Consider the following 16,171-nt stretch of genomic DNA (forward strand, 5'->3'; position numbering starts at 1 on the left):
TTACTTTGGATATTTGATTATCTATCTCTTTCAGTGATGCAGGATTTAAGCCATTCCATTATTTTGTGTAGCAACAAACATTTGATAGAGATACAGATTGTTCTTCTGTGGATTTTCTGTATATAGGCTTTGGAATTAAAAAGTGAGATGGGTAGGCCAAGGTATAGGTGGAATAAATAAAAAATATCTAATTTAATGATATTCAAATTGTTATGAATAAAAATTCAGTTCAAAAGGCAAGATTCTTAATCTTTGATCTGTCAAAGCTGAAAAGCTATTGCTGCAACCTGACTTTAAAAGAAGATTTGGGATGTTACAATAAATTTATTTTTCATAGTTTTTGCATTGGTAGAGGGGGAGCTAATATGAAAATCTATAAAACCAAACTGATAGCTAGTTTTACAGACCCATAGTCACGCGCGCGCGCGCGCGCGCACACACACACACACACACACACACACACTCCACTATCTACACAAATCAAAATTGACCACTTTCAAAGCAAAGACAAAATCAGGTTAGAGACAATATAATATTGATGCAGCTTTTTCCTTCCTTTTTTAGTCTTTTTTTTTTTGAAACGAGGTCTCTCTATGTTGCCTCACAAGTAGCTGGGATTACAGGCAAACACCACTGTTCCTGGCAATATTAATGTATTTTGATCCCCATGAAGGTTTCTAAATGTTTGGAAGAGATAAGGAATTACCTGAACATAGGTGATTTGTTTTCCATTTCAAAAATCGCACAATTTTGCAGGGTGATAACCAGTCAAAAGGAAAAAACAGCCCGCCCCCCACTGCCAAATCAAGGATAATCCAGGCAGGATAAATTAGAGCACTGTCCTGGGTCACTCAGAAGTAACATTCAGAGAATTAATAACTGGCATTTAGAACTATACGAAAGCAGAACATAAACAAATGAGGATTGTCTTTCCTAAGAGAAATCATAATGAAAGATAAAATTTATAGCAAAAGGAATTGAGCCATTGTGGTATTGCTATAGCTAGTGATTTCAGGCTTTCTTTTCTGGAAAATAATTTTGTTTGTGATTAGACTAATTTCTGCTGAGTTTAAGGTTAGTGGGATCTGTGTTAATTTTAATGTCTGAGCAATTGCATTCATTTTTTGATTTTTTTTTTCTTGAAGCTAAGCTGTGTGGTTGTTGATCTGAGCACTCTGTCTTTCCACATCAATCACATCCCTTCTGATGAACCCACTTATGTGAAATATGCTGGGACGGACACTCAGGTACAAGGGCAACTCTGGTCAGAACAACTCTCTGAGCCAAAAGCAAAGCTCATAAACAAATAAAATACAAATAACTTTACTATGTAATACGGTAAAAGATGGAATGAAGAGGTCCTAAATTGTGGGCAATGGTTATCTTTGGAGGTTGGGTTTATAGGGGACTTTTACTTTCTCCATCATTTATTTCTGTAATGTTTGTTTGATACTATTAAGGAATTTCCAATTTTTAAAATGCAAAAATGTCATTGTGGTTATGTTTAAAAGTTCTCACAGGATATTCTTACTGAAATATTCATGGGCTAAGCACTATGATGTCTGGGACTTGCTTCTAAATCATACAGTGGGAGAGGAGGTGGGTAAAAATACGGAAAATAAGATTAGACATGAATTGGTACGTAATGAGTCCGCATGAATTCATATGATTGTGTCTACTTTTGTTTGAAAGATTTGTGATCAAAGATTATTAAAAATGGTAGGAGATAAAATTGGCAAAGTAGACTGGGGACTAAATGTAAAGAACCGTGAGTATAAGGAAGGTTTATTCTCTAGTTCAGTGCTCTCCAGATTTCAGTGAATGCAACCCTACCTGCGACAATATTGTTACATGCATGCACCAGTCATATGCTTATTTATTCATTCATTCATTTATTTATTTAAAATTATATACATGTACCATTGTACTATTATGCCATTATAAAACATACACAAACATAAAAAAGCTAGATAAAAATAAGCACAAGTATTGTTCTAATATGTTCTTCCTACACTCTATGGACCTGGACCCCAGTTAGGAGCCCCATGCTTTGTGAATGTGGGGGCCCCTTGAAGTTTTCTGAATAGCAAAGAGTTTATTTATAAGAAACAGAAACTTACTGGCGCAGTAATGGGAGGTTGATTAGAAGGACCCAGAGCTACTTCCCTGAGGCTTCTCAAAGAACTTGAATGGACTGGGAAGTTGTTCTAACTAGATAAGTGACTTGAACAAGGATGGTCACTTCCTTGTACCCTTCTTTTACATATATGCAATACACATAATGTGTTCTGCACACAGTCAGGATACAATATGCATATAAAACAAACAAACATTCCCCCACATATTATCTTGGGCAGTATATTTAACACAATGATTATGATGATAATAATAGCTAACATTAATTGAATACTTACTCTCTGCCAGGTATTGTGGTAAGAACTTTACATACACATTTTTACTCAAAAATCATGACAACCCTATGGAAATCAATCTTATAATTGACTTTATTTTATTATGAGGAAATTGAGACTAGAAAAAGTAGCTTTCCCAACACGAAAGGGCTAGAAAATGGCAGAGTCAAAATTTAAATAAGATGTTTCTGACCCCAAACCCCATATCCGTAACAACTCATCCATATTGCCTCCAGAGAGAATAGTGTCCAAACCAGCAGATTGTTGTGATGATTAAATGAGATAATATAGTTAATATGCTTAGCACACTGTCTGACATAGGGCACACATCCTATTAATAGGTTAGGATTTTAGTACACAGAATGATATTTACTAAGATTTTCCACAGTAAACACCACTAATATCTCTCAATATCAAAACACCAATATTTATAATTATAATTGTAATGAAATAATGTTTTATTATTTAGTTAAACATTATTTATAATAACACACGCCTAAACTCCTTTCCTTCGCTGCCATCCATAACCACGTGTGGCTTTTGTTGTTGAGTCCCTGTGGAATGGCTGACTAGAGAGAGATTGCAATTGTGGACTGTGTTATGCCTCCTTCTCAGCAGGCTACAAAAGTAGAAATATTTGCACCTGGTGTACTCCCGTCGTATTCTTAAGGAGCCACCTGTCTAAGTAGGAGTGCATGTAACTTGAGCACTGAATGACCCAGGAAATATATATATACATATCGATTTTATTTTATGACTGCAGGGTACTTTTAGAGACGTGACAGTCCTGGAAAGTTTTTTGCATTTCATTGGTTTCACTTGAACTGGTCAAATATACCACTTCCATTTCTTTCTTTTTTTTTTTTTTTCAGATTTCATATTTTTATCAGCCAATCCAGATTAAGTATTTATTTAATAAATACTTAACTCTTTACTCATGGTTCCCATGGTTACAGTAGCCATTTCTCCCTGATTTTCTGGAACATCCAAGATTTGAGATTTTGTCCCAGTACTACGCTGTAATTCCAAATTTGATTGGCAGCCTTAGCCTCTGTAGAGGCGGTGATGCATGAAGCCCTATGTTGAGAGCTGTGATCTGAGATGAGACTCACAGGTGCTGGTGTGTGGTCTGGTCTACATCACTGAATCAATACTTAATTTTGATGATTATTAAATGTTCCTTTTTGTAAGTTTGCAAGTACTTTACTAAATGTCCCATCATTCTAAAGGGAATTTTAAGTTTCATAGTTGAGTTGGGGTGAGGGGAAGATAATGTCTTTGGTTTGTAGATTTTTGACATTTAGTCAAAGCAGATCTTTCCATCAAATAATTAATTTTGGCATTATTAATTCCATACATTTTATGTAATGAGATATTCTATAACTCTAGGTATTACCTAGGAAACTGCCCATCATCCCCTCTGTTCTTCTCCCTGGGAAGTTTTTTAAATGCTAGAAACACTGTGAAGAGCATTTGTGCTGACACAGTAGAATCCACCCCCACCAATTTGTAGCCCAAATAGCAAAAACCCAAATTAAATATGTGGGATTCTTGGAAGAAAGCATCCAGTAACCAAATACTATGAGCAAAAAATTAATTTATTACAGATATAGTCTCTAGTAATTCATAATAGCTTCTTGAATTTTAAATGTCTTTTTGCTATTTCCAATGCTTAAAAATCATAATTTTAAAACATAAGTACTGTTTTATATACATTGTGATTTCTTTTCTTTTCTCTCTCTTTTTTTGTTTTTTGTTTTACTTCTAAATATGAATGATGTGATCTCCAAGTATCTACTTGGAAAGAAAGGGGATAGGATTCATTGTTTTGCTCTAACATGGTAGAATTTAAAATTTCACATCATATACCTGGAGTTTTAACTATATGAAAAATAGCCAAATGTCATCACTTTCTTGGATATTTCTTTTACGTGTATATATATGTATAATATAAACAGAATACATCTGATTAGTACATTTCAACATTTCATCAATGTGACTTTTATCTCCTATTTTATATAAAATAACAAAATATACAGAGAGAAGAAAGGAGACATCTGTTCATCATACACACAAAGTAAATAAAAGTTCATGTATGGCTTCGTAAAGGTAGATTATGACGTGACTTCCATATTTATTTGTTTAAAAGCCTCTTGAGAGAACGTGTCAGTGTGCTTACGAGAGCGGCCATGGTGGTTGAGTGTCGCACCGAGAATCCAACATTAGGGTCCCCAGGGTTCTTTCCAGTGGCTGCTTCGGCAGCTTTCAGTAGACAAATGTAATTTATGACCACTTCATCGATCTTCCCTACAATTTCCTGCCGCTGTGTTTCTGAGTTCACGACTTTAACTAATCGCATGCAAGCTTCTGTTAGGCAACAGAGCACTTGAAAGCTGGAAGTCATAGCTAGGAGCATCTCCTCCGGGCTTTTCTCAGCCATCGCCATTTTCCTACAGGCACTTCCCAACTGTCTGGACTCAATGGATAACAGTTGTTTGTACTGAGAAAGTGTAAGGTCGTATGCTTCAGGGTGTGACTCCTCTTTCTTCTCCTTTGTTGCCCTGACGAGACAGAGCAGCTCATTGGCATCATTTTGGGCTGCAAGGAACCCATCAGGCATTGCATATGTGCTCTCCTTTAGGGCATTTATTCTTGCAATCCGGGCATCAAAAGCCAGGTTGCTGAAGTCCAAGTCATCTGGGCCTCGCAGGTCTTCTGCCCAGACCTTCAGCACTGACCCTCTGGATAGCTCCCCTCCTTGCTTCTGAATCGCCACAGCCAGACATGGGCTGCTTGGTTCTGGCGTGGCTTGAGTCATCTGTGGTCTATAGAGGCAAGCGACCTGGACGGTGGCCTCTCCCCTCTCCTCCTCTTCCTCACCATCTTCATCCTGCCCTCGGTTCAGGAAGCAATAGCTGAAGGGTCCCCGGCATCTCCAATTGCTGCCCTCCAGCTTCCGCAAGGGTAATGTCCTATACAGCTTTGAGTCTTTATGAGCCACTGGGGACCTTTTGTGAAACCTCCCCTCGGAGCTCAAGTGCATCGAGCTTTGGGAAAAACTTTTGGTGAGCTTCCTCCCCAGGGGGAGTTCTGCTCGCCTTTCAGAACTGGCCTCCTGTGCTTCTGTGATGCCTGGACACTTTAAGCTGACTGCACCCTTGGTTCTCTCTCGGAAGGTCTCCAAATCGACAGATCCGGAGAGGACACTGCTGCTATGTCTCAGAGCCTTCTGGCTGGGGGGTGTCCTGAGGCTTCCCCCTCTCAGATCCGGTGGCCGCCAGCTCACAGCCTCTCCGTATGCCTGATTTGCTTGGGAGAAATCATTAGGGTCTTGATTTGGAATTGGCACCTTTGATTCCGAGTGAATGTTTGATGGTAGCAGGATGGGATCAGCTTCAGGATGTTGAGACCAAGCTGAAGTCATGCCTCCTCGTCTCTCCTTCCCAGGCTCTGTCAAAGCTACACTAGGGGTAGTAGAAAAACAGAGAGAATCATTAAGCATCTCCTGGGAGGCCACTTTTACTACATCTCTACATGATGTCTGTCATTTCTCAAGGATGTAGTCTGGAAGGGCTGCCGTATGCTAAGGTCACCCTGCTTTCCAAAGGCTGCATCTTGATATCTCATAACAAATTTCCATTTTAATGAATATCAAGAAAATACTGGAATCTGTTATTTCTGGAACTGCTGATTCATTTGAAATTGTCTAGAAATCCCAAACATTTTCAGGGATTTCATGAATTGCCTTGCTACCAATATCTATCAAGCTTAGACACAGAAAATAACTATGTATAGATTATTCAAATATATTGAAGATACTAAGTTTCATTTCAAGGGAATTAAGTTAAACCTGGCATCAGTTTCTTTCTTTCTTTTCTTTTCCTTACTTTCTTTCTTTTTCTTTCTTTCCTTTCTTTCTTTTAAAGAAGTGGCCTAATTTAATTAATGCAAATTAAATAAGTGAATCTTTTTAAGAGGACAGCATGAGGTTTGCCTGGTACAAAGTCTGAAGTTGAGACCTTGGGCCAGTTGCTCAACATTTTTTTTTTTGTTTAAGAAAAGCTGTCATGTGAAGCAAATAATCCCCATCTCACAGAATATTTGTGAGAAGCAAGAGGTAACTCAGGTGAAAGTTCTTTATAAATCATGAAAGATTAAACAGTGTGACTTAGTTAGTTTAGAGGTAAATATGCAGTTGGGTGATGAGTTAGGTAATATTCACAGATAACTTTTCCAAGGCAGGTAAAGCCAGTGGTGGGTTTTGAGAAAGTAGAAAATCTTAAAAGAACAGGAATAGAAAATGACCAATATAAGATCTCACTAACTTCTATTGACCTGTATGAAAAAGACACTATTGATGACATAATTTGAAATATGAAAATATGAGAGAGTATCTGCTTTTGCCATATAATGACCAGCCAAGTGGATCAGTGAGGGGAATGCATACCATTGAGTGGTGGAGTAGTGAAGGTGGGATACAGAAGGTGGATGTGTTCTTGTTTCTATGTGTGTTTACACTTTATTATTTTGGGGAAAATAAAGCAGCTCATCAGACATAACCTCAAAATCTTCCTGATACTGGGGTATGCCAGAGTAGGGAGGAGTCAGTAAGATTGCTGAAAGGCAAATAATCTCTCCAAACCCCTCCAATCTCCCTGATACCCTGCTCTCTTATTCTTCTTTGTCCCTCAATAATGAAATGGCAGAATTAGAAATCAGATGTCTTGGGAAGAAAATCAAACTGTTATGTGACTCTAAGCAATACTATCATATAACTAAAAGTCACACTGGGCATTGCTAAACATCTGCATTTAGAATTTAGGAAAAAAACATATTGCTCCATCAAATTCTGAAAGCAAACACAGAGCAAGATTATAAAGAGCAAATGCCATTTTCACCTTTGTAATCTTCAGTATTTATTAAATACTAGGGGATCAATGATTGGTACTTTACTGTTCTGTGGCCTTTTAAATTCTACCTTTTACTTTTCTTTCAGACTTTACGTTTGTAAGTTTGTTGTAAATATGGTTTACATGCTCCTGGCATGTCATACAAAGTGCTAAATCCATCATTGCTGTACCTGTGGTTTCCTTAATCTTGGGGAGCCGATGGCATCCATCTCTCAATGTGCCAAACAGGGGTTCGGTGTTAATGGCTGTGTGCAGAGCAGGCACTGTCATTCGTGGACACATCCCTTCTGTCTGTGGGTGCAGTTCCTTAAAGGTGGCTCCATGGTTGGGAAGCCCAGGGGCTCTCTCCTCTGAAGGAATATAATTCACGCCTTTCCCAGAAGCATCAGGAATCAAGTGCTTCCCTAGGGAGGGGCAGAGCGGCGACTCCACGGGTGTGGCGCAGGCACTGCCGCTGCTGCCCGTGCCACAGCCTGCATCCACTGAAGAGCCTTGGGAGCTCTGCAGAGAAAAATGGCCCTCGCTTTGCAGCGATGACATCCGCTTGGCCAAGTGGTAGTCACAAAGGCGGGCCACACTCTCATCAGCCTCAGGAAGCTTGGAAGGATGGTCGCAGGTGGATGAGTCAGCGTCCTCTGGGTTATCTAAGTCTTTGGCTGAAGATGCACAGGTCACGTCAGTTAAGAAGTGGTCCCCTTGACTAAGTCCTGAGCCATCACTGGTTTCTCCATCAGGAGCTCCTTCTTCCTTCCCTTCAGCCTCCCTTGCCCCAAGACCAGAAGCTCTTGGAAAGGTTTTCCCCGTTGCTGCTTCTAATCCACTTTTTTCAGCCACCCCGCTTTCAGTGGCCACATACCATCTTTGGCTGTCCTTGCGAAAGGCAGTTCTCTCCAGGTTAAAAGTGCTCAGGTGTTGACTGTCCCGTGAAGACACAGTACCAAATTTACCACTGGCGTCCTCCTCCATCTCTGCCGTTTTGGTCCCCTGCTGTTTTTTTCCTATTGTGTTCCCATTAGGGGGTGCCTTCCCCTCACCATCGGCCAGCTTGCTTTTCCTTTTGCTAGTGCAGGAGTATGCCACCGACCCCATGTGCAGTTTGCTGAAATAGTCAGTGACTGACTTAGTCTCCATGGTTTCAGGCTCCATCTCCATGTGGTCTGAGTGAAGTAACTGCTTGGAAGGCACAACTTTGGGCGGGAGGTCAGTTGCTGGCCTAGCAGCCAGGGTGTGCGAGGACTTTGGAGGCAAGCCCCCAGTGGGGGTCTTGGAGGCCGGGAACTCAGTCTGCTCTTCTGCAAGGGGGTGGTAGCCTTCGTGAGTGGCCAAGAACATGCGGGAGAGGTTTTCTGACTGTTTTTGTGCTGTGGCCAGTTCAGAACTCTCAGTCATTTCAGAAGAGTTAGTTTCATTGCCCGAGTCTGACGAAGACTCAGGACTATAAGCCCGCAAGATGGCTACACCTGCATGCCGTAAAAAACAAGAACTGATTAATGGATGCATCAGAGGCACTTGGAGACATGTAAGAAAATGGGACCCGTTATTACTAAAACAAAATACCAAGTTTTTCCCTTTTCAGTAAGGACTCTGAGTTTATTGCAGTTTTTCCAGAAATGGGGGTGGGGGTGGGGGAGATGTGCCTTATGTTTTTAAAAAAGTAACAACAAAGGAAATTACATACACACAAAAAAACCTATGATGGCAGTTTCAGCACATTTATGAAATGGGACATTTGTGAAATGGAGAACACCACGTAACAGAACTCCAAGGGCAAATGGCTTGGAAGGATGGAATGATATGGTTATCAGTGAATGAATGTAACAATTGTGAAAGAACCTGAATTGTCACTGGTCTGCTGTTCTTCTGACACGGATAGAGTCTCTAGAGCTCCCAGCGTGGAGACAACGGCATTATCCAGTCCCTTCTCACACTTGCCTTCGGCGCTGGTGGGCACAGCGTCAATGAGGGACACGGGGATCTCATCATTTTGCAGGTTGCCGCCTTTCTCCTTGTCCTCGGGGAAGGAAGCTGCCTGGCTCTGAGAGTCCTCTTCATCTGAACTGTCTCTAAAGCCAGGTGGGGGTGCGGCAATGGCCATGTTCAAGGAACGCAATAGGAAGTCATCCTCATTGTCATCACCTTCTGGAGGGGGCAGGGATGTGAGGTCAATGATGTCATCGCTTGACCCAGACAGGTTGAGGATGGCCGGCTGGTTCATCTCCCCCACCACGAGGTCCTCCTCACAGCTCACCTCGTCCTCATCCTCTGCGTCATCAGTGTTTTCTGCATAACAGATGTCATGCAAGAGGGGCTCCTCGATCCCCTCCGCAGCCTGGAAGCTCTTCACATCGCCTATGTTTGCATAAACAGAATTTTCCACAAACTGGATGCCCTCTGCCTCTGGAGTGAGATCCAGGCCCTTCATGTCACTGGCACTGCCGATGTAGAGATTTCTCTGCTTCTCCAGCATTTCAGGACTCTCATCTAGTAGTGTTTCATAGCCGAGGGTTGGGGGACTAATACCATCATCCAAGGCGAAGTCTCCAAAAATAAAGGACACTTTAGCTCCTCTCGGAGATTCCTGTGCTTTCTTCAGAGTTTCTGGTCCTGAGAGGGTCAATAGGGACCGCTGAGCGAGACTTCTATAGTCTGCCTCACAGGGGGCCTCCCCGGGCTGGCTCAGCTGCTGGTTAAGTCCATCTGAACTATAGGTGTTGTCTATGTACAAGTGCCGGTGCTCTTTTGGACATATGGTGCTGTCTGTGATCTCCACCGTCTTCTGCTTTGAATCTATGTATGTTATCTGGGCTTCTTGTTCCCCTTCGCCAATAAAGGTGGTCATTTGGGGTATACAGTTCCAATCTGGGCCAAGGAGGTTATGCTTCCCCTTGTTTTCAGTTCCTGAAGAGAAAGAATCATGCAAAGACACATTACTGTACTGTCTGGTTTTGGGTGGGGCAGGGGTAGGGGGGGCTCGTCTCTGTTTTTTAACTTAATGGCTTGTAGCATCACTTGTGTAAATACAGTTTTTCAACTACCCAAATATAGTACTTGTTGATTTAGGCTTCAGGTGTAAGAATTCCTTGGGTTAGGAGAACCAACCTTAACAAAATTGATACTGCATAAATTGTAATTGCTATGTGATAAAATGTAATACCATCCGGGGGTAGGGAAGTATAGCTTAATTCCATCTGACCCTTGGTTCTATTATTAAAAGGCTTCATTCATATCTACAAATGTAAATATACAACATGCCTTTTACCCTTAAAGGTGAGATTTCAATAGGCCATTATTCCAGAACATTAATTGTTCTTTTTCTGTAAGGTGAGATCTAATATTCCCTACTTCGTGAAGGAAGATATTGAATGTTTTCCTCATTGAGTTCAGAGATAGTCAAGGATTGTCAGAGTTTTGCCATATGGGAAATTAAAATAAATATTGTAATGATAGTACAAAACTTCTATCTTCAGTCTTTTGATATCCTAGTAGATGTTAAAATATTCATGTATAAATGTCAGCATGCATGCCTGTGTGTATGTGTGTGTGTGTATAAAATGCATAAGGTGGAGTGGTCACAGGTAAGGTACTTTTCTCTGTAATTTCTAAGCATAATTAATATTTAGATTAATTTCAATTTTTGTTTGTATCACGAGAACTCCTGAAAATTTGTTTCATGTTCCTCATGGATTAAAATTACAAAACCCCAATTTAAATACTATTAGTTTGTTTGCTCTTCAAGCATCTTTCAATCTGGAATTTTGATGTGGAGATTTGTTCTGATATTTAACAAGACAGAGAACTGGGTCATTCTGTTGATATTGCCTTATAGATTCCAGAGGCAACATTTTGAGAAAATTTTAGGGCCATACTATTCTCCCATCCATTCCCTCAAATTGTCCCCAGCACAAGTTTGGATAACTGACATCAGATGTGCAAGACATATGGGAAAAAAGTGCAGTTTTACCAAAGAGGTTTTTGCTCCCGGCAAATCATGCAATGGACTTAATACTGAACAGTGTTCATGGTCATTTTTGATAAATTCATGTATTTTCATGAACAATAAGAGATATAATTTTGAAGACGTTGAATTATACACTAGCCATATTTGCATCTTACCTTACAATAAATAAACCTTGTGGGGGGTCAGCATTATTTTATTAACAATAACAATTTAGATTATGACTGGGTGTGCACGTCGGGGGAAGTGTGTGTGTGAGTGTGGATTGTTGCAGGAGGAAGAGTAGTTCAGCAAAGTTGCATTGTAATGCAGGTTTAGGGCTTGGCAAATATTTTCTGTAAAGGGAGGCCCAGATAGTAAATATTTTGGTTTTGTGGGCCAACCATTCAATTGAGCAACTACTCAATTTAGCTGTTTTAATATGAAAGGAGCCATAGATGCTACATAAACAAATGGGTATATGAGTTGAATGGTGGCCCCCAAAAGATATGTCCACTCTGTGAACGTGACCTTATTTGGAAAAAAGTGTCTTGCAATGTCAAGGATCTTCAGATGCGATTATCCTTAATTATCTGCATGGGCCCTAAATTCAATGGCAGAGAGAGATTTGGGCCACACAGAGAAGAGGGGAAGGCCACGTGAAGACAGCGGCAGAGACTGGAGTTAAGCAGCCACAAGGAATGCTGGCCACCAGAAGCAGGAGGAGGTAAAGAGAAATCCTCCCCTAAAGCCTGTGAAGGGAGCATGGCCCTGTCAACATCCTGGTTTTGAACTTGTGGCCTCCAAAACTGTGGGAGAATAAATTTATGTTGTTTAAAGCTCCCAAGTTTGTAAGAATTTGTTCTAGCAGCCTTAGGAAAGTAAAACAATGTGTGTGGTTGAGTTCCAATAAAACTTTATTTGCAAGAACATGATTTGGCCCATTGACCATAGTTTTGCCAACTCTGGTTTAGATGAACAAGAAAACTGAATAGGTCAGCAGGCTCAAAGCAAGTTGATGGATACTTACTAAGACCCTCCTAAAGCCCAGAGATGCATACATATCTGGGGCCAGGGATTTTGAAAGTGCTTGAAGCCTAATTTTCAAGATAGAGAAGAAGAAATGGGGGCTGTTTCTTATTAGAGATCTTGACTAAGGTCTGGGATCAATTTGAGGTGAGAATAAAATATGTGCTCAATCTAGCTTCCTTCCAGAAGGGTCTACTGATTTGGCTTCCTGGAATAATTTTGGAGACATGGAAGAATGTGGGTTGGGAGCTGGGGTCTATTCTGTGGCCCAGTCTCCTACAGTGGAAGGAGAGAATGGACTAGAGAAGAACTGGCCTGATGGAACTTCCACTCTGTATTTCTTGGCTGTCAGATCTTTTGGGAGTTTCTGAAGAGAAGAGAGTACTTTCAGCACTCGCTGGCGCTCTCTCTCTCTCTCTCTCTCTCTCTCTCTCTCTCTCCCGCCCTCTATCTTTGAGAGTGGGGATAGGTATTTGAAACTGGGAGAAATGATGGTGAGGCTGAAGTTCCATTCTTTCCCCACAGTAAGAATACTTTTTGTAACTATGTTTTTGCCTCTTTAAGTTCTGTTAAAACTTATGTTGTGGGTCACTATGAATTGGACAGAGTGGAGACCCTTATTACTGTAATCATGTTTAGAATAGTAGGTTTGGTTTTCTTCATACACCTCTACAATCTTTACAGTCTATGAGGAAAGGATTTATTTTCCAGATAAACTTTAACATTTGAAAATAAAATTTGGAAAAAAAAAAACAAAACTGGTTTTCCAATGGGAAACAATTGTGTCAAATTGCTGAACAGCTCTTTGGAATTTCTTTTCTTTTCTCTTTTTTTTTTTTTTTTTTTGTTTTTTAGACACAGGATCTTGCTTTGTCATCCAGGCTGGAGGCTGGAGTGCAATAGTGTGCTTGGCTCACTAAAGCCTTGACCTCTCGGGCTTGCGTGTCCTCCCTCCTCAATGTCCCAAGTAGCTGGGACCACAGGTGTATGCCACCACACCTGGCTAATTTTTAAATTTTTTTCATAGACACAGTGTCTCACTTTGTTGCTCAGGCTGGTCTCAAGCTCCTGGGTTCAAGTGATCCATCCGCCTTGAACTCCCCAAGTGCTGAGACTATAGGCATGAGCCACCGAGCCCAGCCTTCTGTGGAATTTCGAAGGTCAGCATTAAATTGCTCTAAATCTCCTAGCTCAATGAAAACATGTGGTCATAAAAATGTTTACTGCCAAACCCAGTGCACGTCTATCACCTCCTTTTTGTTCTTTCTTTTTCTGTATTTATTTTTAAACATTTGTGTCTCTCAGGAGCTTTCTTTGCCACATGTTCTGTCTTTCTCTCCTTTCTGTGTTTCTATTACTTTCTAATTTATTTATTTATTTATTTTTGAGACAGGGTTTTGCTCTGTCACCTAGGCCAGAGTGTAGTGGCGAGTCATAGCTCACAGCAGCATTGACCTCCTAGGCTCAAGGTATCCTCCCACCTCAGCCTCCCATGTAGCTAGGACTACAGGTACATGCCACCACGCCTGGCTCGTTTTTATATTTTTTGTAGAGATGAGGTCTCCCTTTGTTGCCCAGTCTGGTCTCAAACTCCTGTGCTCAAGTGATCCTCCTGCCTCAGCCTCCCAAAGTACTGGGATTACAGGCGTGAACCACTGCACCCGGCCTCTATCTCTGTCATTCTTGGTTCTTTCTGCCTCTGTTTTTTTTTCTTTTTTTTCCCACTGCAAATTATTAATAGAAATGCTGAGCATCATTTTAGATGATGTACCTAGATTATTTTTCTAACCCTTGCAAGCTAGTTTTTTAACCCCATTTTACAAATGAAGAAACTCAAGCTTAGAGAAATTAAAAAAATCAGACACCTCAAGATGTGACTGGATTAAATTTCAGATTTATTTGACTTGAAAGTCCAAGTGTTGCCTTCTATCATACTTTATCCATCGCTTCCTGTTTCTAGCTTCCCTTTTTCTATGACTGAGCTGCTTCCACTCACCTGGCCATCATAGTAAACTGTGTGTGAGTCTGTATGTGTGTGTAAATGTGTCCACATATTGCAATATATTTATGGAATAAAGTTTGATGTTTCTGCTCAATTTAACAGTGAGAGAACTTCCTTCCCTTTTTTTCTCCCCTCATCTTCTCTGAGAAATACCGGGGCCGGGGGGAGGGGGAAAAAAAGAGAAACAACAGTAAAATTTGTTTGTAAGAATTCCCCTTTCTTTTAAAAGAAACCCCAATTATGGAACCTCTGATTATAATTTTTTTTTTTAACGGGTCAGTGACTGTGCCTAGAATGGTGGCATCTGTCCATCAGTGACATTTACTAAGCATCCACTGTAGATGGAGTAAAATGCTTAAGTAACTGAAGAAAAAATGTCCTAAAACCAATGAAAACCACCTACTGTCAAAGGATAATCAATTTAACATTTGCAGCCTTCCCTGTCCTCACTGTGGGGATCTTTTTTTGCTGTCAAGTAGGTGAACTGAATTATTTGATGTCTTTGCCATCTCGGTGCTCCTATTATGGATCCAAGGTGGCTGCCATGGTGGAAAAATTTTCTTCTAGTGTCCCCAGGTCCAAGTGCTAGGCAATAACCACGTTTTCCTGTTTGTAAAATTCCCAGAATCCTGGGCATAACTCTGACTACAGGGAGGAGTCCTCCCAGACCCTTGGGCCTAGGACACCTTCAGGAGAGACCAGCCCTAAAGCAGAGGCTCACAACTCATATTCGGGCATTCCATCATTAGTCCTCTGGCCCTGACCTCCGTAAAAGTAAGGCCATGAAAACCCAACCATAGAGACTTTCATGATAATAAAATCAAGGTTGGAGCAAGCACCCTGACACTTCTGAGTGATGTGTCAAATGTGGTGAGAAATCAGCATTTTTCTTTTTAACAATTAGCCCACATCAGAGGTATCTGAAGGCTTTTTGCATTGAATTTGGACATTAGATTTTTTTGTGGGTACAATTTTAACTTTAATTTTAATTTTTATTTATTTGTTTATTTTGAGACGGAGTCTGGCTCTGTCGCCCAGCCTGGAGTGCAGTGGTGCAATCTCAGCTCACTGCAACCTCCGCCTCCCAGGTTCAACCGATTCTCCTGCCTCAGCCTCCCGAGTAGCTGGAATTACAGGCACATGCCGCTATGCCCAGCTAATTTTTGTATTTTTAGTAGAGACGGTGTTTCACCATGTTGGTCAGGCTGGTCTTGAAAGCCTGACCTCGTGATCCGCCTTGGCCTCCCAAAGTGCTGGGATTACAGGCGTGAGCCACCGCGTCCGGTCTTAACTTTTCAGAAAACATCCTTTTTATTGTTGTTAGGTGGGGTATTTGCAGGGAGGTCAGTGCTTCATGAGTTCAGGAAGAGAATACCTGTTTCCTGGGTCGCTGTGTTTTTCTTGTTGGCCATGTTAAATATCGACCTCCTGGAATCAACAAGCAGTCGGTAGTATCCAGCCGTTAAGCAGGCCAGGTTCATGGCATCTGAGGATTCCATCAGAAGTGTGATGGGCTACACAAAAGAACACTTTGGTTAAAGCCATCCATTCTTAATAACATCCCTGGAGTGTCAACGGCTGCATTTATGCTTATGGAAAAAGGAGTTATTGAACAAACATTTCATGGGAGAAACCCAAGGCAGGAGAAAAAGCCAAGGATAACACAAAGTGCCTTACTGAAAAACATTCAGGACACACCCTCTAAAAAGCCTGGACATTTTGAATCTCTTCCAAGTCATATATATGTCTATCTATCTATCTGTCTGCCTGCCTGCCTGCCTGCCTGCCTGCCTGCCTATCTGCCTGCCTATCTATCTATCTATCTATCTATCTGTCTGCCTGCCTGCCTGCCTGCCTGCCTGCCTGCCTATCTGCCTGCCTATCT

General features: G+C 41.1%; 1 protein-coding gene across 3 annotated transcripts in view; it reads right to left on the minus strand.

Moving 5' to 3' along the window:
- Nucleotides 1-1,872: 1,872 nt before the first annotated feature.
- The window catches only part of FRMPD4 (FERM and PDZ domain containing 4), an 860,788-nt gene continuing 846,489 nt past the window's right edge, over nucleotides 1,873-16,171 (minus strand). Inside the window, exons 14-17 of one of the 3 annotated variants that reach the window (XM_011994863.1) lie at nucleotides 15,662-15,800; nucleotides 9,155-10,219; nucleotides 7,492-8,781; nucleotides 1,873-5,875 (exon numbers count right to left, since the gene is read on the minus strand). In XM_011994863.1, coding sequence (XP_011850253.1) covers nucleotides 5,871-5,875; nucleotides 7,492-8,781; nucleotides 9,155-10,219; nucleotides 15,662-15,800 — 2,499 coding nt within the window. In that variant the 3' untranslated portion in view covers nucleotides 1,873-5,870. The remainder of the gene's footprint in view (nucleotides 5,876-7,491; nucleotides 8,782-9,154; nucleotides 10,220-15,661; nucleotides 15,801-16,171) is intronic. The other 2 variants (XM_011994862.1, XM_011994865.1) reach the window with 2 other exon arrangements.

This window comes from Mandrillus leucophaeus, unplaced genomic scaffold (genome assembly GCF_000951045.1).
Source record: "Mandrillus leucophaeus isolate KB7577 unplaced genomic scaffold, Mleu.le_1.0 Scaffold462, whole genome shotgun sequence".
In the NCBI taxonomy this organism is placed as follows: domain Eukaryota; kingdom Metazoa; phylum Chordata; class Mammalia; order Primates; family Cercopithecidae; genus Mandrillus; species Mandrillus leucophaeus.